This window comes from Acanthopagrus latus, chromosome 14, assembly GCF_904848185.1.
Source record: "Acanthopagrus latus isolate v.2019 chromosome 14, fAcaLat1.1, whole genome shotgun sequence".
Classification (NCBI taxonomy): domain Eukaryota; kingdom Metazoa; phylum Chordata; class Actinopteri; order Spariformes; family Sparidae; genus Acanthopagrus; species Acanthopagrus latus.
The window spans coordinates 10,165,835-10,187,340 of NC_051052.1; the positions used below are offsets into that span (position 1 = coordinate 10,165,835).

At 42.8% G+C, this 21,506-nt stretch overlaps 1 protein-coding gene across 9 annotated transcripts in view; it reads left to right on the forward strand.

The window, feature by feature from the left end:
• Positions 1-21,506, forward strand: part of foxp2 (forkhead box P2) — a 105,817-nt gene that overhangs the window by 33,170 nt on the left and 51,141 nt on the right. For 8 of the 9 annotated variants that reach the window (XM_037122139.1, XM_037122145.1, XM_037122143.1 and 5 more), the window contains exon 4: positions 8,618-8,804. The exons of the other annotated variant lie outside the window; for it this stretch is intronic. In XM_037122139.1, coding sequence (XP_036978034.1) covers positions 8,628-8,804 — 177 coding nt within the window. In that variant the 5' untranslated portion in view covers positions 8,618-8,627. The remainder of the gene's footprint in view (positions 1-8,617; positions 8,805-21,506) is intronic. 9 annotated transcript variants of the gene reach the window in all.

Below are 21,506 nucleotides of genomic sequence, written 5' to 3' on the forward strand. Positions count from 1 at the left end.
TAACCGTGCAGCCTTGGTCTGCGGGCTCTGTTAATCTGCTGCTTAATTAGTGCTGATGAATGGCTCAGTGTGTGTGCCTGTGTGTGCATGCGTACAAGTGTGCTTGCACGCGCGCGCGCGTGTGTGTGTGTGCACCGATGTGGCTTTGTGTGTCCGTGCGAGTGTGTGCGTGCGACTGTGGACTCACTTGCTGTGGCTCTTGCATTAGTTGGTCAAAGTGTTGTGGTGCTTTTTAAGATACGCTGCCTGCTTGCTTAGCTAATCATTGATCATCAAAATCAAGAGGACAGGGATTCAGCTCTACGGTTAAACAGAATAAAAGGGCACCACTGCAGTATAACCTTTCATAAGCTAATAACAATCAAATATTAATCAGTTGCAGATGTGTGTTTTGAGAGTGCAAAGCTTTTAGTCGAAGTTTGACTTATTTGTTTTTCTCCCGTCTCTTGGCGTGGGTGGATTTAAAAAAAAAAAAAAAAAAAAAAAACCCTCTTTGGAGCAGATGTTTAGTTTGAAGTGGAGAGAGGTCACAAGACTGATAATCGTTGAAGCACTAATTATCTTTATCAAAGGCGAGAAGGATAATTTGTTTACTTAAATATTGATGAGGGTGAGCAAGGCATGGTATTGGGCTATTGTGGGCATATTATTAACATTTCATAGGGCTTTGTGCAGGAATGCGAAAGGGACTCCTCTTCATAATTTAATACCCTAATGCATAATGAGCTATGTGATTAGTTCACATGGAGAATTGGCCAAACTCCATTTTGAAGGCAGATAATTTACATTGTTCTCCAGAGTCTGGCATATAATAGGTTCTTTAGCGCAATAAAATTAAATGCTACACATTTTATATTTCAGCTTACAAATCCCCCTGGCAATATCCAATTTTGACTTTTTTTTCCTGTTGTTTTTTTTATTTTTTTATTTCTTCTTTCCTCTTTTCCCGTCTTTCTGAATTTGTAATAGAGAAATTGAAGGGTGAAATGTATTTAAAAATTGTTTAACTAAAGCACATGTTTACCTACATGTTTTATTTAGAATGCACACCGTCCAATTAACACTGTTCATTAGCCGAGCCGCGTTATTTGTTTTGAAAGTTTAACCAATCACTTTGTTATGCTAATTGTGATGTAATTTAATTTGAGTTCCCGTAATGATGATGCCGCTATTATCCACATAAATGATGCAGTTAAGCAGCACGGGCCTCATTTGCATGTGCTTGAAGGGGAGAGAGGCTGAAAGGAGCCGGCTCCCGTATCACTCCGCTTTAATTTTCCACCTCTGTTCACTCCTGCCCTATGGGTCTTCCTGGCCTGTCGCTTGCTATTGATGATCAGCACTTTTATCAGATTTTTTTTTTTTTTTTTTTTTTTTTTTTTTAACGATAAAGAGACCTTTATTTGTCTACTAACAGATTCCTGGAGAAGATAAATTAAATGATAGAGGTATGAGACTTAAAATAGTATTTCTTGGTAGATGTAATCAGACATTAAACAACACGCCTACACGCAGTTGCATGCCAGTGACTTCTAATTTTGAATGGTTAATGTGAGTGGGGGCATTATTCAGATGTGGATTGAATAGTCTGGTGTGTTTTCAGACTGGCGAGGTGCAGTCAGGCAGTGCATGCTGTCAACCAATCTCTGTATATTTTTGTAAAAATCAATTTCTTAATCCTAAGAGGAGCAGGAGTGATCCTTTTCTTCTTCGCAGTTTTAAAGTCCCCAACCGGGCATGGAGAAAGTGTGACTAAGCCGGTGTTAAAGACTGCCCATTATCTATTTTGTCGTGTCCTCGTCTTTGGTAATTTTCCTGTGGACAGATTATTTTTTCTCCTGACCAGTCCCCCCCACCCCACCTCCACTGTTATGCTCCTAATTGGTTACATAAATCTTGTCTGGTATGAATGAGAAATGTTGCGGTGTTGTCAACTGCAATCTTCACCCTTATTTACCAATTCATTAAGATCTATCGATGCAGGACTGCTGAGGGGGAATGACAACATAAATCAGAGCTGGAGACATAATGGCCCTAATCAACCAGAAATAACTGGAAACGTCACAATGAGCTATGTCTCTGAAGCAGTGCCGGCCGCGGCTGGCTCTCCTGCGCCTGTCCGCTGGACGAGTCACGCTGGAAAGGGACGGCAGAGTCAGGCCATCCGACTGTCATTACATCCTCTCGATATTTCTCCTTTCCATCAAGAAGGCGCCAGACCAGCGTAAAAGATTTGGTCCGTTTTCTCCTTTTTGTTTTCCCCAACTCTCGCTCCGTAAGTCCCGGTCGCTTTAGCTCTGGTGGAGAATAAAATGTCTTTTTCTGAGGGGAACACTTCCACGCATGAGGTCTATAAATACACTTAGGTCGGAAGTACCCTGCTTTCACCAGCATGCACCTCCTCTGCTCTTGGTTAAGATGATTGGACGAGACAATGAGGCCTCCCCTCTTTATAGGTCAATTAGCCCTGATTAGGTGGGCCGAGTTAATTAATGGAATTGGCAAATATGCAAATGAGAGCCGACTGATCAGCTTTCGTCACCGTCTCGCTCACCCACGGCGGCAGGGCTGTCTCCTGCCTCAGCAGAATGAGGTGGCTGATGGGTAACGTGTAAATGATATGGGACGAGCCTAAATGCAGGAGAAAACTAGTTTCTCTCCTCCTCTTTTTCTCTGTCTGTGAGGGGCGTGCTGCTGCAGTCACATATTTAACAAGTGGGCATTTAAGAAATTTGATAAACTGTAAATTAAATTTCATCTTTAAAATATTTCCTCCCTTTTCTACTGAACGATTCATTATTGATTTTAACAGTTTGATGTTGCCTCGCTATTCTCCGTTTTTCTTCGTAATTGGATAGCCTGGATCTGTTTTTCCATTGTCATGTTTCTGAGCTGGTTGTATTCATATAAAATGAATTTGTATTAACGTAGTATCATGCACACTATTCATGAGTGCTTCTTGCATTTGATTCTAAGGAGACATTGTGCAGACCGTACAATTGAACATGCACTTTACACCCTTTCCTCTGGCTTTCTTTGTCATTTTTTCCCTCTTCGCTGTATGCTACAAACACTGACTCTGACACACACTCCATTTAGGGACACTTACACACTGTGGCAAATAGTCTGTCTTTTATCTTATTCTGTCTCATCTCCTTATTGTAAATAGGAGAGAATTAAGTTCTGAACATTCTTGACTGAATGTCTCCTATCACAGAACTACGATTTATTGTCAGCTCAAATGAAGAATTGAAATATGACTGAGGGTTTTCTCAATGTAGGGCTCATTGGACAGGAGATAACCACATTTGATTCTGTTGCTTTGAATAATGTTAATCCCGGAAAAAAGCAAAGTCCATTATTCATATTCATCTCTTTTCATTTGGCCCCACTCCTGATTTTGTAAATATGATTTCTTCAGCCCCTTTTTTTTCCCAAAGCAATCTTCATTCACCAGTGAAACACTTTTGAAATTCCTCTATCTGAGAGCAGAAACCATTACCATACACAGGTTTATAAGAAGTAGTCATTAATGCTCTTTATGGCGGCCCTTTAGTGCCAAAAAGGAAGCTTTTAATTCTAAGGCACAGCAGCCTGGCTTGCCTTCCTTAATCCGGGGGGGACTGGGTTTTGTCGAACGTAGCTTTCCAAGTGGTCGTTTTTCCATCTCCAACTCACTCGCTTGATGCTGAAGACTGTAATAAACTGCTTGTGGTGTCGCTGTGCTGTGACAGCTCGCAACCACAAGAAATTACAGTACACACCCAAGTACAAACAAACAAATGATCATAATCAAACACTCACTGAAGACATAAATTTATGGTACGACTTGCATAAACATATTCAAGACGACTGATTAAGTTATTTTAAACTTTTTGCTTTTAGATTAAATTCATCACTTCTTAAATGCAGTTCTTCTCCTTCTGTTTGAGTCAGCACATATGTGGCATTTTGATTTATTAAGCAATCTGAAGTATTGAATATGTGAGGCCCTGCCCAGTTACTTCTTTATTTTGTATGCACGGTAACTTATGGCAATGATGAATTAATTTCACTCAAGCACAGAATGTGTGATTATTTTAAATGGTAACCATATCTCCACTTGATCACAGAGCTGTGAGGAGTCAGCAGACTGTGAAATGTAATTTCTATTATTTTATTTTTTTTATTATTTTGATCTCACAAACCAAAAGAATTCCAGGCAGCCACCTGAAATGTGAACTGATAATGAACGGACGTCTGGGATCACAGATTTACTGGTCATTTTTTTCCTCTTTTTCTTTCTCGTCATCCTAATGAAAACACTTTTTTTTTTTTTTTTCAACTCATGCATATAAGATGAGAGAACAGATCAGTGTTCTAGATACACCGCACCAGAGAACATCCTCACACTGAAAATAGATAGCCCAGAGAGTCAGAACGAAAACCAGTGTCAAGCCCGTTGTGTGTTAACAACGTAATGTGTGTGTGTGTGTGTGTGTGTGTGTGTGTGTGTGTGTGTGTGTGTGTGTGTGTGTGTGTGTGTGTGTGTGCGCACATGCACGCGCGTGTTAAATTCCCCAGTGTTCCCCAGACAGTGTTGGAGCACAGCAGACAGCTGTGTATTCCCACTAGATGGATGGCCAGTGTCATAGTGTGTGTTTACTGCACATGATAGAGCGGTAGACAGGCCAGGTAATGAGGCTACATTAAGGGCTTTTAGAGCTCGCAAACAAAGATGGAGGGCTGCTTCTTTCCCCTTTAATGATAGGTGTGTGTGTGTGAGAGAGAGAGAGAAAGAGAGAGAGAGAGAGAGAGTGCATGTGCGTGTGCGTGTGAGAGGCAATGAAAGGTTCAATTCGCCTTACACCTTTGTTGTGTCACTTTTCGGAAGAAAGAGGAGAAATTCTCCCAATCTCTGGGCCAAATGTGTCGTCAGGACCCTTTCTCAGATTCAGCACCTGATGGAGGAGACAGATTTGCGTAGTGCAGGATTCGAGAGTAAATATTTGCTCAAACTGAAGAGGAATAGCAAGCAAGGGTATGGTTGCACAAGGAATGAGACAAAAGCCGGAGTTGGACTGAAGCTTTGCAAATAAAGTGTCTGTCTGTGTCTATCTTTGCCTAATCAGGAAATGCCTTTCCCTTCCATTGAGCCTCCACCTTAATAGAAATGTTGGAGCCAAAAGCGATCGTTGGCGACGGTAAATTTAGAGAGCACAGAGTTATCTCTGTCTCTCACTATCTTTCCACCACCCCACAACCTAAACACTTAGTATCACTATCATCTTCCTTCCCAAAGCTATACATCTACAGAATTACCAGCGTATTACCAGGGCAATAACACCCTTCCTCTCTGTTTCCGATCACGATAATAAGTGGTCTGGGTTCTCCCTCATTGGAAGATTATGGCTTGAGGAAATGGCATCAAATAGCGGGTGTGTTGAAATGCAGGACACCGGCAATTTATGGGATGTCAAACACACGTGCAGGCAAGCCGGCAGCCCTCTCTCATGCGGCATTAAAGCCTGCCTGCACCGGCGCAGATCGGGCAGACTGAGGGCCCCAGTCGATACCGTCGCTGGGGGTGGTGTGGTGCGGCTCCTTCCGACCCAGTTGGTTTAGGACAGGCTGAGCCGGGGTCAGGGCTGGTACCCCTCAGGGAGAGAGGGGTACAGGGCATGGCAGTCAGCGCACACAAATGCAGATACACTTGTGCATATAGTCACACCCTGAGGTGTCGAGTATTGTCACTCTCTGTCTCTCTTGAGTATTGTGTGTGTGTGTGTGTGTGTGTGTGTGTGTGTGTGTGTGTGTGTGTGTGTCTGTGTCTGTCTATGTCTATCTGTGACAGTTCCATCACCCCCACAGTTGGATCCGCAGCTCGGTAGCCCGCTCATCATTGCAGCCTGGCTGTGTTTCTAATTGACATTCTAATTGGCAGATTTGAATGCCGCCTTTAGATGGCTAATTAATTTATCTCACCGCTGTCATTAAGGTTAAAGCACCATCTGATCTCTGCGAATATACTTTGCATATATCTGCATTATCATTATGTTGCAGTTAGACATATTGCACCGATTTTATTTTGGAGGAGGGAGGGAAGATTATGGTGCCGAGATTAAGCCGGCTGTTGGGTTTTCATTGTTTGTGTATTAAATTCAAATTATACGTCCTGATTTTTATTTTTATTTTTATTTTTTTACCAAATCCATGATGTCTGATTTCTTTTTTTGCCCTTTTCTTTTTATAATATTAATGTTTCATACCTTAGTAATTACCTTTAAAAGCAAATTTCATTGGTTTGTTAATATCAAAGTAGCAATTTTCCCTGGACTTTCCTTGCATTCAGATGTTATTAAAAATCCTTATTTCCTCGTCTCATATATCTTCCAAGTTTTCCGAACATCCGTCGTCGGTCCGAGAAAGAAAGCCGAAAAAAAAAGAGAGAGAGCGATCCGGGCTCCATTAGAATGTTCATAAAATTGTAGTAAAGGCAATCAGACAGTCTTTCTCTGAATATTTTAAACATCGGGCATGTAAAATTTATGCCTAATTTGAATACTTATTAGCCGGCTGATCTCGGCTGCAGCCTTGAGTTTCTTATGCTGAGATTCATCACCGGATTGGATGTCACATTGTGCCAGTCTTCGCCCCCCTCCGCCACCTCCACCACCTTCCTCCCTCCCTCCCTCCCTCCCTCCCACTCACTCTCCTTTTTCTCTCTCTTTTACTCTCATTCTTTTCATCTGTCTCTCTCCATCACCCCCCACCCACTCTGCTCCTCTCCCTCTCTCTCTCTGTCTCTCTTTCTCTCTTTCTCTCTCTGTCTTTCTTCGGTGTGTCTCTCTCCATCAGTAGTGAGCGGTGCGGTGTTAAACAGGGGCCTGTTTGTTCACAAGCACGCCTTGTCCTGGCCTCTTCCCTATTTACTTGTGTCCCGGGCAGCTGTCGCCCTGCTCTGTGTAACAGCTCAGCCCCTGTTTGTTCTCCCTGCCTGGATCCTGTTTATCCTGGCTGTGGACATCCTTTAAGGCCTGTCCTGTATCTGCCCCTCGTCAAACACACACACACACACACACACACACACACACACACACACATACACACTGGCACACACACACAAACACATTAAAGGACGTGTACACACTTCTATTAAAACTGCATTTACTGGCTGTAGAAAACTCACGGTACCCATGTGAGCTGGGCACAGATTGCGCGCACACACAATCATAATTCTTTTGTTGCACGCGTTGTGCATTAGGTTACTCTTTTCATTCAAAGAAAGATGTGTTTCTTTTCTTTTTTTTTTAAACTTCCTCTATAAGGCAGTGGTAGTGTTATTAATCCTTTGAAATATTAATTGTCTCAAATGTATTTCAAATTCCAATTTTAAATATTAAAACTAATTATTTTCCAAATAGAGACGGCACAAAAAACCCATAATTCTGGAGTGCATTTAGAGTTGCCGTTCAAGTGTCTTTTTTATTTTATTGTGAGAATGTCGACTGATGTTGGTGGGGCTCCTCTCTGCCCCAGCGAAGGTACAGAGCATTAAATGCGAGGGGGGAAATGATAAAACATTTATTACTGGAGAGAGAGGAGGTAATATGCATAATTTATGCTGTTTTTAGCACAATCATTAGTGATATTCGTGATAGATTTTTCCCCCCCTTTTCTTCCCTTCTCTTTTCTCTCTCTTTCACCAGTTTTCCATATCTAATAGATGCAGAGGAAATTAATTCAAAATCCTAAAAATGTATTTAAAATTTTTGTCTTGAATTGTAGATCCCCCACCCATCGCAAAGTTTGATTGCAGCCCAATGTCGATTTAATTGTGTCCCGTTGAGAGATTTGTTTTAAATGTCACAAAATAAATTAGTGTATATAAGGTTTGATTAAAGAAAAAGGGGAAAGGGAAGCCAATGAATGACATATGAGAAAGCCTGTGAGGCAGATTTTTATTTAGCCACTGCAACGATGACAAACCCATTATAGTGTTCATCACCAGCCCTGCACCATGTGATTTGGTGCCTCCTCCTCCTCTTTCACCCCGCCACCAAATTTTAATTTTGCATGATTAGCTTTGCGTCATTAGGCAACTCCTTTCAGATACGACACCCACTAAAAAAATCTGACAGCTTCAAGACGGCAAATATTTTAGGAGTGCCTGCTTCTGTTTTTCTGTCTGTGTCAGCCTGGCTGTCCTAAAGTGTGAGGGTGATATTAAGAATTAAGCTCATTTGTGAATCAACCTTATTTGTTGTCTTTAATTGACCACAAATGTATTTTTATTTAAAAAGGAAAAAACAATGCAACTTTTTATTAAAGCTGAGATTTATGCACAAATTTTAGCGGATGAAACAACCACATTTCAGCACCCCTCCCATTTTAAATAGCGCCAGGACGTGCATCTCTTTGTATTGCTTCATTTACACAATGAATGCATAATTGCTCCTCCTGCATCCTCCCCCCACCTTTCTCCTTTCCCCCCTCCCTCTTCTTTAAATGCTTTAATTTGCAGAGGGGGACTGAGGGCTTGATAATGGAAGCATAAAAAAGAAAAAAAAATAGGAGGGAAAAAAGGGGGGAATTGTAACAAGAAGAGCCCTAACTGGTGCCTCTTAATCACTTCTAGGTTTTAAATCATGATGATGCAGGAGTCGGCCACAGAGACAATAAGCAACAGTTCAATGAGTCAAAATGGAATGAGCACCCTAAGCAGCAGCCAATTAGAGGCTGGCAGTAGAGATGGGAGATCAAGCGCTGGTGACACGAGCAGCGAAGTAAGCACAGTCGAGCTGCTGCATCTGCAACAACAGCAGGTAAGTTGTGTTTCTCCCCCGTCTCGTCTCTCTGCCGCTCTCTCTCTCGCTCTCTCTCTCACTGTTTCCCCCTCGCTCTCCCACTCTGCTCTGCTCTGCTCTCTTCTCAGGCAGCGCTGGGCTTTTTTCTTCCTAGGCAGGAGGCACAATGAAGTATTATTTCTGCATTTATTTTTGTGGGGTTTTTTTTTTTTTTTTAGCACGTTGGAAAAACATTGTTTATATAATCGGCTGTTTGTGTTGTTGGTAAATTTTCTCGGTTGTGCTGTCGGCGCATTTTTGCCTGAAGCTTTTTGCCTGTAGAGTGATGAAAATGTTTTCCAGAGACTGTTTGACTTGATTTTTGTTGTTGTTTTTGCGCTGGCATTTCAGTTTTGTATTTACAGAGAGCTTGTATCAGCCATGCGAGGCCATGTGAGAGTGTGTCTGTGTGTGTGTTCATGTAAGAGTGTGTGCACTAGATAGTGGAAGGAAAGGGAAAGAATGTGTGTGTTGGAGCATCGTACGGACCGGTTTGGTTAGTGTGTGTGCATGTGTGTGTGTATGTGTCATGGCAGCACTGTATCCACCAGAGGGCCTCCTAACTCGGCACTAGTTGGAGGCTCACAGATGCAGACGCTCCAACTATAGACACCCCAGCACCACAGACACCTTTGACTGGGGTGCATTGTCTTACTTTTCTTAACTATAAATTAATTTTTAAAACATACTTTGAGATCATTTTCTCTCTGACTGACTTGATGGTACTCTTCACTTCCGTTGGTTATTTATCGTATTGATTTTACGGCGTCGCTTTAGGTGGAGGCACCTCTAACTAATCCCAAACATCTTTAACTTTCCCCTCCTCATCCCCATGTTTTATTGTTCAGGCTCTATTCTACTCAGTCAGGGTAAGAATGAATGAACTGCATTTGGGGGGAGGGGGTGGGGGTCGGGGAGTTGTGAAAGTCAGTCACCAGCTGAGTAAAGGAGTCAAGTGTCTCTCGTGTCTTTTCACGGTGAATGATGGCTTTGACAGTTCGCCAAAAGAGCAGTGGGAGCCGAGGTCAGAGGGCCATGCTGCAGGGCGGATGGGGGACAACGCTGCGGGTCTGTAATGATGCGCGCTGTCCTTTCCATTTGATGGGAATTTTTCATGCAAGCGTGTGTATACGTGTGTGCATTTGGAGGCAGCTGAAAGCCTGTGGTCACTTCAGTCAGTCGGAGGGGCGATACAATAGATGGCGATGTGTTTCGGTGTGCAAAAGCGTAGCATGTCCTGCAGCCAACCTCTGCCATCCCCCATACCAAACACCCATCCTCCATCCACTGCACGACCCCAGTGGTCCCGCTGGTGGCTGCAACAGCATCATAGCACTGTGGCCTTACCCCCCCATTTATCACCACTCTGCCACTCTTCTTATACACACTCACACACCTGATTGGGGTCAATTCTCTCGCTCTCTCAGTCATCACTCTTTTACATTTGAAGGTATTGGGTAGAGGACTGCTTTCTCTCTGTGTTGATACTCTCTACAGATAGAGGGTGAAATAGAAAAAGATAGAGAGCAGGATAAGAAGGTACTGTTGTACTACAGTGCAGTATGTTGTAGTTGTAGACAGCAGAAAGTGTTTCTTTTGTACTAAACTTTGTGGCATTTTATTTTAAAATTGTGTTTTATGGGTAACAATTCATTTTAAATACTAAAACAATCATGTGAAAAAAGGAATCGATGCAGCTAATCTGAGAAATGTCTTGTGAATTTATTCAATTGAAAATTGCTTACATCTATGTAAACGTTACGAGATCTAATATGAGACATTACGAAGATTAGACCTACTGACATAAGAAGAACAAACCGTGTGAATGTGTGAATGTAAATGTGAACTCAGTAAATCATCTAAAAACAAAGAGAAGCGGTGCGTTTTAACAAAAATGAAGGAGAAAAAAAGGCCAGAGCTCCGAGAGAGAAAAGAAGCGACGTAAGCATAAAGTGTCTAGTTAAGTGTCTGAGATGTACGTACGGCTAAGAGCTCCATGGTGGTGGGTGGGAAGGTGGGGCGGGGGATGTGTGTGTGTGTGTGTGTGTGTGTGTGTGTGTGTGTGTGTGTGTGTGTGTGTGTGTGTGTGTGTGTGTGTGACAGTGTGCGCCTTGTAAAGAGGCCAGCCCAGGCCTTCTCCGAGCCCAGAGACAGACACATTGAAATGAGCAGTCCAGCTAACAGGTCTCTAGAGACTTTTTAAAACAGGGGCCTTGTGCTGTTAACTTCACACACACTTCCTGTGGCGCGCTCACACCGCATCTCTTCAGAGAGTGGAGATGGATGGAAGTTTTTTTTTTTCTCTTTTTAATGCATTTGTTAGCACGGAGCTGTGCTATTTTGCAGCTGTTAGCGTGCTGATCTGGACAAGGTGATATTGTGATGCGAATGACAGCATGCATGTGTGGTCATATATTCATACATCTATCCATGCTCACTATTTCCTTTTCTTTTCTTTTTCTTTTTTCCCTTTTTTTTTTTTGTTTTGCACCTATGTGTAGCTCGAAAAAATTCCTATCCATGTCTGCTCTGAGTCCATTTTGAAGGAAGGCTGTTGGGTGTAATTTTCCGCCCATATTTGGAATGACATTGAGTGGTCCGGTGGGTATAGACGCTCCAGTCTCTCATCACGCTGCTGGGGGGATGATTAATAATAAGCACTGATGAATTCTCCACTGTCCCTGTGGGTTCTGCCATTACCTAGCAGCTCCAAAATACCACCTGCAGCTATAATTAGAAAAGCTGCATCTTAAGGTCTCGTTGCCTTAGATTCGGCCAAAGGCTCATAGGACACAGATCAAGACGAAGTGACACAGGAGCCATTTTCCCATATTCAAATATTGACTGTTTGGTAATTCTGTATATTCAGGGCCTTGTGATAAAAATTGTTTTAAAGATAAAAGGGCCATTTTACGTCCTTGTATTAAGAGTGTGTTCATCTCAATAAAGCAACAAATATAGGTTTAACAGTGACATAATAGGTAAGTCCATTAAACTCGAGACATGTTTTTGTAATACCATCATTGAAAGTGCACTGTGTAGTTTTACGGAATCATCTTGTTTTTATGCCTAAACAAATGGAATTAGAACAGACTCTTAATTTTCATGACTGAATAAACAAAGTGACCTTTAAGGACAACACAACCTCATACTGTTTTACTTTATTTATATTTGGCATACCCTGCCACCTTTTCACATTCAAACTGTTGAATTGAATTGAATTATTACATCATTAATATTGTAAATATTAAAACTCTGAATTTATTCTTCAGAACTCCACAGTGCCCTGTCGAGGATTTTATTTATGTTTCTGTGCAGTCTGTAAACTTTTTTTAAGTGCTTAATTAACATGTTTATGATGCTATTATTAACATTTATACAATCTTAATGTCAGTAAGCATCTCATAAGGACTTTTAAGGGCTTTATTATCTATTAACTAACACTTTTTACAAGGACTTTAATATCACCACTACCAATTTTCCCTTTTACCCACAAATCATTCACTTACTTATATTTGATGGTAAATCCTGTACACAATCTTTATTGTGTTCCGTGTGAAAGCCACACACTCCATCTTATCTGTGCATCTGAATAATAACTACTGTGTCACAATTGAATTTTCAACCCCTAATTTCTGTCAGGGTTTCATCACCCTCATTCCCAAGGTTGTCTAAATAGGCCTAATTTGATTTGAGATCACAGATTAGATACCCACTGTATCTGATTGCAATTTGCCAGCTGCAGATATGTATCAGAGCAAATGATGAATGTTGCACAGCCCTAATTACTATGCTAAAATGATCACTATAAAAGCTCCCCTGTTTAAAAAAAAAATGTGCTGAGCTCATATTACCAATCAATTTATCGTTGGCCGTTGTCAGTCTTATGTTTTAATATTAGATGCTGCTGTGTATGTACACGGGAGCTATATACATTGATCTGTGGATCCATACCATAATGTCCCATAATGAGGCTGTTAGTTGATTACAGTGGTCTGTAGACTTAATCCTGCCAAGGTTATCAGTGGGATTGATGAGCCAATATGCAGGACTCCCTGCTCCCTCTAAATGGGCTCACTACTGTACTGGAGCGTATTGATATTCAGAGCAGGATGGAGGCCTCGGCTTATCTATTGTGGTCAGGTCAGTTGTTTTAACCAAAGACCTCTGCATATCTGCTGGGACAACCTTCTGTCCCTGTAGCCCACTACTCATCCAGATCACTGACTTGTTTATCAAAAACATAAAGGAGAAAACTTACAATTCATCTTCTTGTACTTCAAATTTTTCACTCTAATGTCATAAAACTATTCATCGTCTTGTGAGGACAATAATATATTTACTTTTACACCAAAATCCAGTTGACAAGAAAGTGACGCAGAGGTCTACATGTTGGTCAACTGGTTAGGAGTGCATTTTGTACTGTTTTCATGAAGCACCTGATACAGCAAAATGCAAACCATCCAACCATATTTAAATGACTGCAGCATTTTGACATAAATTACAATAAGTGCGCAGAGGTGCCATCTTACTTCCAGGCTACCCCCTGTCGCTACACGAGAGTTAGGCAGTGGTCCAACTTGAGAGTGACAGCAATTAACCTGCCTTCCTAGCTGTTTAGCTGGAGGAAATGGAGGGGATGAGAAATCTGACAGCAAGTGATGGGTAATATTTAGGGTTTAGGGGCAAATGAAATTCTCCCCAAAATGAAAGTCATTAGGGAGAAAGTTACCCCACAGACAAGGGACAAAATGACTATGTGTGTGTGCGCGCGCGCGCGAATGTGTGCTCGTTTGACAGGCACTTGAGCTCACCTCCCTCTTATAACAACTGGAGTTTGTTGTTTAGTGCAGGTAAATACTTAATATACTGACACACAGTGTTCACCTACCATCACCTCTCACAAACAAGCCTCAAGCATCTTTCTCTCTCTGCCCTTCACCTGCCTCTCTTTCTCCCCACATATGAGAAGACACACACACACTCACACACACACACTCTCTCTCTCTCACTCACTCCCTCACACACACACACACACACATACACACACACACCTAAGATGCAAATCTGGGCTTTGCCCTTGAGCATAATTTAAAGGCCTAATCACCCAGACTGTCCCTTTGGATGGAAAAGGGAAGGAGGGAGGGGAGGATGGTGTCTCTCATTTGCACCCTTACACAAAGAAGCTCATTAGGTTTATCTTTCAGGCCTGAGATTGCCCCACTCAACTGTGTAAATAAGACACCGGCCCTGGCCTGATGCATCAATCACCTCTCAGGACAGGAGACAGACCTTGGCTGAAATATGAACGATTTCATAAAGGGGCCTTTTGTTGAGCGTCGTCATTCGTGTGAAGATAAGGTTCCTCTGTAAAGGCTGGAGGAGCATTAGGGAAGCAGCGTGTACTGTATGTCTTTGTAAAATTATTTCCCCTTTTCAGTGAAAAGACAGCTCTTTCCTGGCAATACCTTGTGTCTGACTTATTTACAATGAAAGCCATCCTTCTTTTTATTTCAAGCCCGCCTATCAGCAGACAGTCCCCACAGGATAGTACATACAGGCCTGTGACATATAGGCCTGTAGTTTCCCCCTCTGAGATGACACTAAAGATATAGGGTATGAATGACAGCATAGCTACTGTTTGCTCACCCTTCCCCAGACAAAACACAGTATTATTCTATTATCTATCTCGACGCCACCTCTTCCTCCTCTGTCTCCGCTTCTCTCCCATTTTTCTCCCCCCTCCATCTCATTCTTCAGCTCCTCAAAACCGGGCCCGTCCATCTAGGTTTAAGACACATTACATGTGGCCTCCTGGAATTTACAGTGGCGCTCTCCCAGTAACTCCATTTCGCATAGGAGTCCCCCGAGAGCGCTGCGAAATGTCAAGCTGCAAGGCTTGAAAGAGAGACGAGGAGAAAGGGACGGCGAGAGCGAGCGACGTAGAGGATGAGTGAGATAGACAGAGTGAAATCTGCTGGAAATAAACACTTATGGGTATTTTATGCTCAAGCAGTTGGGGGGGCTGTGGAGGAGCTGCAGGTCGAGGGGCAGAACAGGTGGAGAAAAGAACACACCACGCTGCGACTGTGTGCATATAGGATATCAGATTAATGCCACAGAGGTCCATTTTTTTTGCTCATAATATAATTAAATACCAAGTAAAACAGAAACCACATGTACGTTAACATTTTCACATACTTTAATGGCAACGGTAAATGCATTAGATGGAAGCCATCATTCCAGATAGGCCCTTTTGTTTGACCTGACACATTTTTTTCTGTGTAGGGCATTAGCTGGGTGATAAATGAACTGGGCTGGGGTTAACCACCTCAGTGTAAATAAGAGGCAGCCATTCAATCGCACACACTGTGGCCAGAAGTCCTGCAGTCTCTAGCCAGCCTAGCACGGGGCTGGGATCAATGGCCACTTCACAACTCATTTCCTTTTACGCCTCCCTAACTGCCCTGCCCCAGCTCTGGGAAATAAATGGCACTGGATCTATAAGTCCACTCACATAAACACATACACACAGGCATGCATACACACTCGCCACAAACACACACTGTGCATTCTCTGAGTGGACTGACTGAGCAATTGCCTCAGCTCAATACCCCACACAATAATTTATTTGCTAACCGCCTTGGTGCTGAATGGCGTTTCATCTTTCGTGGCCTCACAATCGAAAACAGGCATTCTGTCATTGTTTGTTGCCACTCCCCTGTCGTTGGCTTAAACAGAGTACCAGTCGTTAATATGGCAGGGTGGAGCGTTACTGTCACCCTCAGCCTGGAAACGTTCATGTAAATGGCTCTGTTTGCCTGAGCTAACAGGAGAAAACACATGTGGGGGGGGCGGGGGGGCGCTTTCCGATGCATACAAGGTAATGCATTTGCTGTCTAGCTTTTCCTGTAAATGCTTCCCTCCCTCCATGGAAAAAAAAGCCAAGTGGCTTATAGTCATTTGATAGGCCACGACACCACTATCCATTTAACAGAGCTTAAAAATCCTACATATGCATATGCTGGGGTGTCTTAAGCTGACAACCAAAAGACAGGATTTGCTAGAAGGCAGCTTTGGAGTGTTGTGAATTTAACAAGCATGTCTAGTATTACAGTTCCTCTCTGCTTTAGCCATGAATAGTAACAAATCAGACTCTGAAACGCATGCCTGATGGTTTGTTGTGTGTACCCCCCCCCCCTTACCCCCACTCCTCTTTCCCTTCCCTAACTAATATTGAAATGACTTCAAAGATGGTGAAGTCAGACGATGGTTCAGAAGATGAACAGCACAACGTGGTAGCATCACTTTCTCTAGATTCCAGGTATCGCCACAGTTTTTTTATTTTGCCTTTGCACGCCACTGCTCCGATTACCTTCATCCCTGACCCATTTTTGAATATATAAATGGCTCTATCCTTCTCCCAAGTTGTTTGTAGTTGCATCGCTACCAGGCTGCTCTCCACACATTGCCTCCAAACACTGTATACATATGTAAGAGAGCCAGCCGGGCTCCCTTTTCACAGGCTTTTCATACAAATGCAGTAAATAAGCTGAGGCCGTGGGGAATTGAAGGCTCCAAACAGACGAAGTGACTGACATGTCACTTAGCGCTGGCTTTGGCTCTCTTCACTGCAGGCTTTAGAGCTGAAGCTGCTGGGTTGTAGAGTGTATCAGGCAAGGTCGGGTCCTCGCTTTGCTGTCAAAGTGGACTGACATCTGTATCATTTCCAACTTTATAATACTGTCAGACACATTATTTGCCATGGTTTTTGAAGAAAATGTGGTCAGAAAGAACAAACAGTTCATCTCCGAAAAATCAAGTCCTTCAGCAGGCTAAACTGAACATTTGTTTTGGGACAGATACAGAGAATAAGATGTACTCCAGTCTGAGGTTAATGATGGAAGCCACACCATGAAACGAGAGATAGACAGGCCCGCCTCTCTGCAGCCTATGTTGCCGCTCACACAGCCTGCCATTCCTCATCAAGACCTAACCGCTGCTTATTTACCCACACTGGGGGGACTTAACTCGCGCGAATTGATCAGCGATAGCACTGGAAAGCTGCTTGTTCCACCCTGATAAAAGCGACGCCCATGAGCATATGCAGAACATGCTTTGCGGGCTAGGCGCAGCACTTCAAGCTTGACTAGACACTAAGCTGATATTGGTTTCACGCTTGAGTCCGTGGGCGCAAAATCTTCCAATTGAAACCCGGAGATTTGATTGTTTCTGCATATGCATTTATCAGAAGTTTACATGATAAATATACATTAGCCCGGTGGCTTGGCCATGCGTGGTATTGTTTCAGCGATACTATTCTTCATGCATTCCTTCTCACCTGTTTGGACTTCATCATCCAATTCGGTGTGAACCCGATAATCATAATTTGCACAAAAACTTCAAATGGATTTGCATGAGTTTTGTGCATCGTTAGTCTCCGCCAGAATTTTAGTCTCGGAGAGGAAATACTCCTTCAAATGTGTGAAGAGAGAATCCCTCTGAAAGCTGTTTTCCTTTTCACTCCATCTCCACAGTCTTTGTGTTAGCAGTGTGCCAACCAGCTTGTGTCTGCACCATGACATAATTCCCACACACAGAAGTTGAGGTCCCTACAGTATGTGTAAAGCGACCACCACCCCCCTCTTGGCTTAGTCCTGACTTAATTTTGTAATGCCTTCACAGTCCTAAATGATATGTCATTTATCTTTCATACAAATTTCAGCCAGAGGTTTTATTTTTTTAATAACTACTGTAATTGTTCTGCCCTTGTATTGAGAGCTATGAAGGGAGTGATCACACTTTTGGCACATTTATCAAAGCCCAAGAAATAAAAAAAATAAAAACTGCAGCCTACATAGCCGGACTAAGTGTGCGACGGAGTGATAAATTTTCTTGTTAGGAGAAATTACATCCACTAACTTGAGCTACTTCAGCATGAAATTGAAAAAGAAGCATTTCTTGTGAATTTCCATTCTTGATTCAATGAAAGATGTAGATTAGCCCTTTGGAAAAGGGCGGAGAATAAGAACGAGACTAAAGAAGTATGACTCTGCTCACGCTTGCTTGTTCTTAGAAGCGTGATATAGGATGCAGTTGGAGAAAGGCTTTGTTTATGGAAGGAAGGCTCAGTCAGGCTGGTGGAAGATTAAAGAGAAAAAAATGTTTAACATCTTTCTCTGTGCGCATTCATGTATTCACACACAAACCTTATGCATTTTTACATTGTTATCACTGTGACTCTCCAAGCCTCTTTGCTTACCTTACCCCAGTCACAGTCTGTGCCCATGATAACTCCCTCTCTCCATCTCTCGTTCACTTTACACACACACACACACACACACACACACACACACACACATATGTGCACACATATTTCAACAGTCTTGCAGATGCTGCTGGTGCAATGTGGTGGTGGTGGTGGCTGGGGGTGCAACACTGATTGATAGACGCTGGGTGTCAGAGTGGAAGGCAGATAACTATATCTTCTACAGGACATTTAAAGGTCAAACACACATCGCTGTAATTGGAATATTCACAAGACAACTACCAAGGTACAATGCAGAGTGGAGGGAAGAAAGAGAGGAGGAGGAGCACAGGAGAAGATAGGTGTTACATAAGTAAAGAGACTGAGAGAGGAGAGGACGGATGGCGGTGAATGTGATCCATTGCCCTTCCACTAGTAGATGTAGTGGCTATTTATTGAGTTGATCTTTGGGGTGAGTGTGGCATTCATTGAAGGATACATCACCCTCAATGGAGAGCAGTCCTCAGTGAGGTGACAGGGGGGTAATGGCAAGACAAAGTAGTTACATAAACTTGTTTAAACTATGTAATGGACATTAAAAGTCTGTTCTCATATTCAGTGGAGCCATTGACTATTTAAAGCCACACATCCTAACATATAAACAATTATTGATCACAATGTATGTATGAGCTCAAAGTGACTTAATTGATATCATCGCTCTTTTAACCTCCCAATTATTTTCACTATTAATGTCAGAAAATGTGTTCATTAATCTAATTCAAATTGCTTCCTTTGTCCTATCAAACAGTCCAAACCCCAAATAATCTTAATTTACTATCATAAATCACAAAAAAGCAGCAAATTCTTACTATTGATAAGCTAGAACCAGCAAACGTTTGACATTGTATGACTTTCTTTAGATCGACTAATCGATTAATCAACAAACTGCTGCATAAAAATGAACACATTGAACAACTGGTTGTTTAGAGTATCTGTTGCTATGTTTTGTAGAGTTTGTCACCAGAGCTACAAGATAGACTCAAGGTTAGCCATGTAGTGGGTAAGGTGAGGTCATTCACAGCTAAGGTCAGGGTGTCCTCTCATCGACCCCAGAACACTTAGACTCAGCACTTAACCTGAGCCGTGCAGGACGAGACAGACAGACACTCATACTATTGACCTGCAACAGCAGAGCCCCCAAGACACGTGCATGCACTAAGTAGGCACACAGGTTTATGTCTGCACATGCACACACAAAATGTGTGACAGCACATTTAAGACAATTTTGGTTGTCACTCAGTTGATTTCCTGTTTTCCTTAATTTTTGTTTTGTGTTCATGAGTGTTTATATTCTGTACTCTTGCCTTTTTACTTAAATGCAGTTTACCTTCCTAGGATGCAGCAGCCTTTTATTCACCACTGTAGCCCCAGAGCTTTTGTTTGCGCGCATGTCTCCTATGTACAGTGCATGTCAGCACATTCTCAACAGCATCTATCAGTATTGGCATCCTGCACAAAACGAGCTCTGCCGCGGCGCTGCTTGTTCTCCGGTGCCACAGTTGGATCACTAGTCGCCTCTGGCCATGTTTTTGGAGTCGAAGCGCCTAAATAAGGCCTTGTCAACAAAGACAGACACAGGCGGCATAAAAAACAGCTTCATCCTGTGTCTGAGAGTCTTGACAGGAATGATGAGAAAACCCTTATGCTGGAATACAGCTGTGTTCAAGCTCACTGAACAGCAGCAGTAGGCATAAGGTTCACACGTTAGTGTTATTACATCAAGCTTGTTCAGATAATATGCACACTGCTTTTAAGTGATTGAGGCCACAATTCCAGTCTTTCCACTGGGCTCAGCCCATTTTTTCCAAATGAACTATGGCTGGCCCTGAAAGCAACATTTCATATCAGGTATTCATCCAGCTGTGTGACCTCCACTCGCCTGGAACTGCGAGAAGGAGAGGGATCATAATCACCTGAAGAGGAAATCAAGCGCTTCAGGACAGAGAAAGAGTGTGGTAATGGAGAGAGAATATGTGTATTTGTGTTTTTTTGTGTGTGTGTCTGCAGGGTTGGTCGGGGGCCTGCACAGTTGAACACTCATACTTCATGCTAGCTTTGCTTTTGCAATGAGAACACTTGACCTCGCACACACACTGTCCACCTCAGACACACGCACACGCACTCCCACACAAATACCTCTTCTCTCCGTGTGTCTCTCTGTTTTTCTTCCTCTCTGTCCTCTTTGTGATAGTATATTGTAGCAGCGCTCAGTTGTCTGGCTCTAAAGGCTTCCCTAAGAGCAGCAGTAGATAAAGCGCGCTGCTGAATGGGCCTGCTGTCACCTTATCTAAACGTACAGCCCGGGTCAAAGTAAAGACTTTGCTAGACCCACCAGCAGAGAGGGAGAGAGTGGGGGGGGGGCTTGTGGGGCAAATTGAATTTCATAAGAGAGGAAGACAATGGACAGGAGAATGGCTGCAGAGCACAAGAACTCAGCATGTAAATCAAACTCTAAAACCTGGTGAAAATTGTCCAAATGCATTTTTTTCACTATGCTCGGTTCAGCTTGAAGGTAGCTGAAAACAATTATCCCCACTCGCTGGAACTGATATATTATTATATTTGCACAGGATATCCATGGTGATAACAGCAAGAGGTGGATGTTAGCGGCTGCAGTGAACGACGGCTTTGTTATTGTTGGCGCGGGCCCCCAAACGTCTCAGCAGTCGCGTATCGGCACATATGCTCTCTTCACCTCCCTCTTACAGTCATGAACACACACTTTATCTGTGATGGGCAAAGCAGACCCATGTTTTGTCTTCGTTAGTGGAAAAATAGGTGTGAGGTTACACAATGGCGCTCGACACCTCAAGCCCCCTCCACCTCTTACCACCTATACAAGCTTTTTCTTCCTGGGGTAGGAGTGAGCAAATTCATCTCGTCAGTCCTCCCGGGAGGATGTAGCGATGCAGCTCTGTTTACTGTGGCAGAAAGTTAATATAAATTTTCATCAGTGGGGGAAGTTTACACATATGATTCTATTTGTCCTTCATTATTAGCACCTGAGTCTGGGGCTGGGTAGGCATAATTGTCTACAGACACAGGCCAAATAGATGCAAGGGAAAGGCAAATAAGCACACCCCAAAAATAATTTGATGCTTGTGTGTTACAATCCTCCACCCTAGGAATTCTTAATCTAGAGAATCAATAAACAAGGGTTGAGAGATGTGGGAGAGTGGCGGGGGTGGGTTTGGGGGGGGGGACAGAAAGATGAAGGGAAGTAAATGAATAATATGATATGAGCAGGGGAGGGAGAGAAAGAGCAAGAGAAAGAGTTGAATTCAAAGTGCGGTGAAGAGGTGGAGAGGAGTTTAAGAGTGCAAGTGATCAATACGGACTTATTATCCACTTTCTTTTTGGATGATGCACTTTAT